Here is a 2,960-nt window from a genome sequence, read left to right as displayed (position 1 = left end):
CGCCCCCCCTCCGCCCCCGGCCTCGGAGCCCGGCCGGCAGCGAGCGCGCTGAGGCCGAAGATGGGAGGAGGGTGTTCGAGCCCTCTGAGCGGGCGGCAGCGCAGGTACCTGCGAGGTAAGAAACGACCCTGACCCTCTCCGTTGCTTTTTATTATTATTTTTTTTTGGCGGGGGGGCTATAAATCCTGTCGGCAGCGAGTTGTGGCAGGCTCCCTGGGTGGTGTCGGCCCTCCTTCCGCGCCGCAAGGCTGCCAGCCTTGGCTCGGTGCTCGCCGAGCTCACGTTCGGGCTTTGCGAGGCGTGAAAGCTGGTTTAGCCCTTGGTTTTAAGGCGTTAGTCGGACCGAAAAAAAAAAAAGACCGAGCGTGTGAAACGAGTCTCCAAACCCTCTTCTCTGGCGCCTTCCTCTTGGGATGGCCCTCGGAGAGAGGGTTGGGAAACGCCTCGTCCTTGGGCTGCCAGCTCGCTGCCCCCCGCCTAGGCTCCTGTGTCTTGAGCCGGGCGTTTCTCTGTGCCGTAAGACGTCTCTGGAGCTTCGGACTGCGGCTTTATTGTCCGATTTTTTCAAGCTTACGGGGCGTGACATTTCAATAACTGCCGGCGGTGAATTTGCTCCCTCGGCTCCCTCTTTCCAGCCGGCGGAAGAAGCGTTTGGAGGAGCGGTGGCACTTAAAAAGTCTTTTTTCGTTTTGATTAGACCCTCCGAGATGTCTCAGGTCCTTTTTTGACCGGACGCCTTCCCATGCTACGCCGACCGCGCTCCCAGGGGTGATAAAGCCCCGCCGTTTGGGAGCGGGGTCCAGCGACGAGTGCAAGGAATAAAGAGCCGTAGCCTTTTATTTCTCGAGGGACGGAGAGGTTGCTTCGTGCCTCGGCGCTCGGCTTCCGCAGCTCTTAGAGGAGAGAAAGAATGCTAATTAAACCCAGCGAGCGGCCTCCCGCGGGAGGAGGGTACCCCCCGAAACCGGCTCTGTTCTCCCTCTGCCCGCAGGGCGCGCAGACGCCACGATGAAGAACTTCGTGCCCTATTACCGGAGGCAGCTGGCGACTGCCCTTCTGAGACGGCTCTCGGGGGAGCTGGACCCCCGAGGGAAACCGGCCCTGCAGCTCCTGCCGAGCGAGGTAAAAACCCGCTGCAACCTCCCCCGGGGAACGCTTAACCTGCTGAGGTCGGTCTTGTCCCGGAGGTGTCCGTCCTCCCGCGGACGGGAAGACACGGCGGCCGTTCCCCGTCTCTTGGCAGCTTCGCGTAATTAAGTACCGTTACGCAGAACAGTGACCCGCCACTAGGGAAAACTTTACCTTTCTTTCGCGGCTTTAGAAGTAAGCGTTTAGGAGCATATCTTAAGAGAGATGACAAGGCGGGATCGACGGCCGAGGATCTAGCTCACAAATCAACGCCAACGCCCTGACGGCGTCGCCGCCGTTTACCGTGGAGAGCCACGACGCGGTTTTTTTAGGCGCTCTCTTTGCTTTTCGTCACCGCTCGATGTCCGTGGCCGCCTGCCTCTCGCTATTATTTCTACCGCGCTGGCAGCGAAAGGTCTCGGCCGGGCCGGCTCCCACCCTGGGTCCGCGCCGGGCGGTGGGTCTGTCTCCCCGCAGCGCTGACGCTTTGCACCTTCGCTGAGGTTTTCTGGTTCTTCTCTCGTGTGTCCTCAGCTCCGGGGGCCGCCCGACGCCGCTCTGCACGACGGATTGCTCTCCCGGTACGACGGCGATTCCTGCAGCTGGCAGGAGAATTACTTCGTTCTGCTCGGAGATTTTACCCTGCGGTGGTTCGAAAGCGAAGAGGTAAACGTGCTCCTGCTGCAGGGGCGGTACGAGGGAGGATTTTCTGCGGTCAAACCTCATGAAACCTCAAACCTCGTCCCCTGCAGGCAGAGCCAAAGGTGGGCGCGGGGCTGTGCAGATGCCGCTGCCGGCACGCTCCTGTAAAAGCCGGCCGCTTCCCACCCGCACGGCTGAACAACGGGGTTCTCCGCGCACGGAGGATCCCTGCACAAATACATCCCGCTTCCTTAAAATTCGCCCCGGTTTACTGCGTTGCGTTGGATTCCTTTGTTGTTTTAACGGTCGCTGCTCAGCCGCGCGAAAGAGGTACCGAGTTCGGTCGGTTTAACGGCCGGAAATGCCGTAATTTGACGGTATCGAATAACGAGCCGAATCAGCAATCCGGTGGTTTTTGTCCTGTACGTCTTTGAAGAGCGTAAGAATGGTCCTGCTGGGACAGACCGTAGGCCCGCTACCCCCGATTTCCAAGGAGACGGGAGATGAGGGTGAAGAACGAGGCTCGCGTGCAGCGGTGTCTTCCCAGCTGGTGCGCCGACAGTCGAGACCCAAAAGCCAGAAGTTTTCTTGAGACCTCCAGGTTTAAGAGCCGTGATTTGACGGCAGTCGGTGCCGTATGGCGAAAGCTGGGTTGTTGTACGTCTGCGTTTCAAGGACCTGCTTTCGTTACTGCGTGAAGTTTTCTAAGGAAAAAAAAAAACAAACCACGTGGGAAGACCTCGCAAATCCGGCCGCGCGCCGGGCTCCGAGTTCGTCGCTGTCAAAAGAAAGATCGGCGCGAAGCAGCGTGGGCTTTTGGGTCGGGGGAAGGGGAAGAACGAGCTTCCTGTTGTATTTTTAAACTGGCCTTGCCGCAGTCAGCCCTGCTGGTATCACAGAAGCACAGAATCGGCTGAGAGAGTTGGGGTCGTTCAGCCTGGAGAAGAGGCGGCTTCGGGGAGACCTTATTGCAGCCCGTCAGTACTGAAAGGGGGCTTAGAAAAAAGGCGGCGGCAGACTTTTTAGCAGGGCCCGTTGCGACAGGACAAGGGGGAATGGCTTTAATGGCTCGGGCCCCTCGCTCCAAGAAGGACGTCGAGGGGCTGGAGCGTGTCCAGAGAAGGGCAACGAGGCTGGTGAGGGGTCTGGAGAACAAGTCTTGTGAGGAGCGGCTGAGGGAACTGGGGTTG

General features: G+C 59.3%; 2 protein-coding genes across 2 annotated transcripts in view; both read left to right on the top strand.

The window, feature by feature from the left end:
* Positions 1-52: 52 nt before the first annotated feature.
* LOC103901559 (niban-like protein 2) lies at positions 53-2,476 on the top strand. The gene is made up of 5 exons (XM_009282462.1): positions 53-115; positions 992-1,122; positions 1,663-1,794; positions 1,881-2,100; positions 2,207-2,476. The coding sequence occupies exons 1-5, from the start codon at positions 61-63 to the stop codon at positions 2,275-2,277; spliced, it is 609 nt and encodes a 202-aa protein (XP_009280737.1). The 5' UTR covers positions 53-60; the 3' UTR covers positions 2,278-2,476.
* Positions 2,477-2,825: 349 nt separating this feature from the next.
* Positions 2,826-2,960, top strand: part of FAM129C (family with sequence similarity 129 member C) — a 3,558-nt gene continuing 3,423 nt past the window's right edge. The window contains exon 1 of the mRNA XM_009282471.1: positions 2,826-2,864. Within this exon, the coding sequence (XP_009280746.1) occupies positions 2,826-2,864 (39 nt within the window). The remainder of the gene's footprint in view (positions 2,865-2,960) is intronic.

This window comes from Aptenodytes forsteri, unplaced genomic scaffold, assembly GCF_000699145.1.
Source record: "Aptenodytes forsteri isolate BGI_AS27 unplaced genomic scaffold, ASM69914v1 Scaffold390, whole genome shotgun sequence".
Lineage (NCBI taxonomy): Eukaryota > Metazoa > Chordata > Aves > Sphenisciformes > Spheniscidae > Aptenodytes > Aptenodytes forsteri.
Note: the sequence above shows the minus strand (reverse complement) of the source record. Positions and strands in the feature narration are given on the sequence as shown.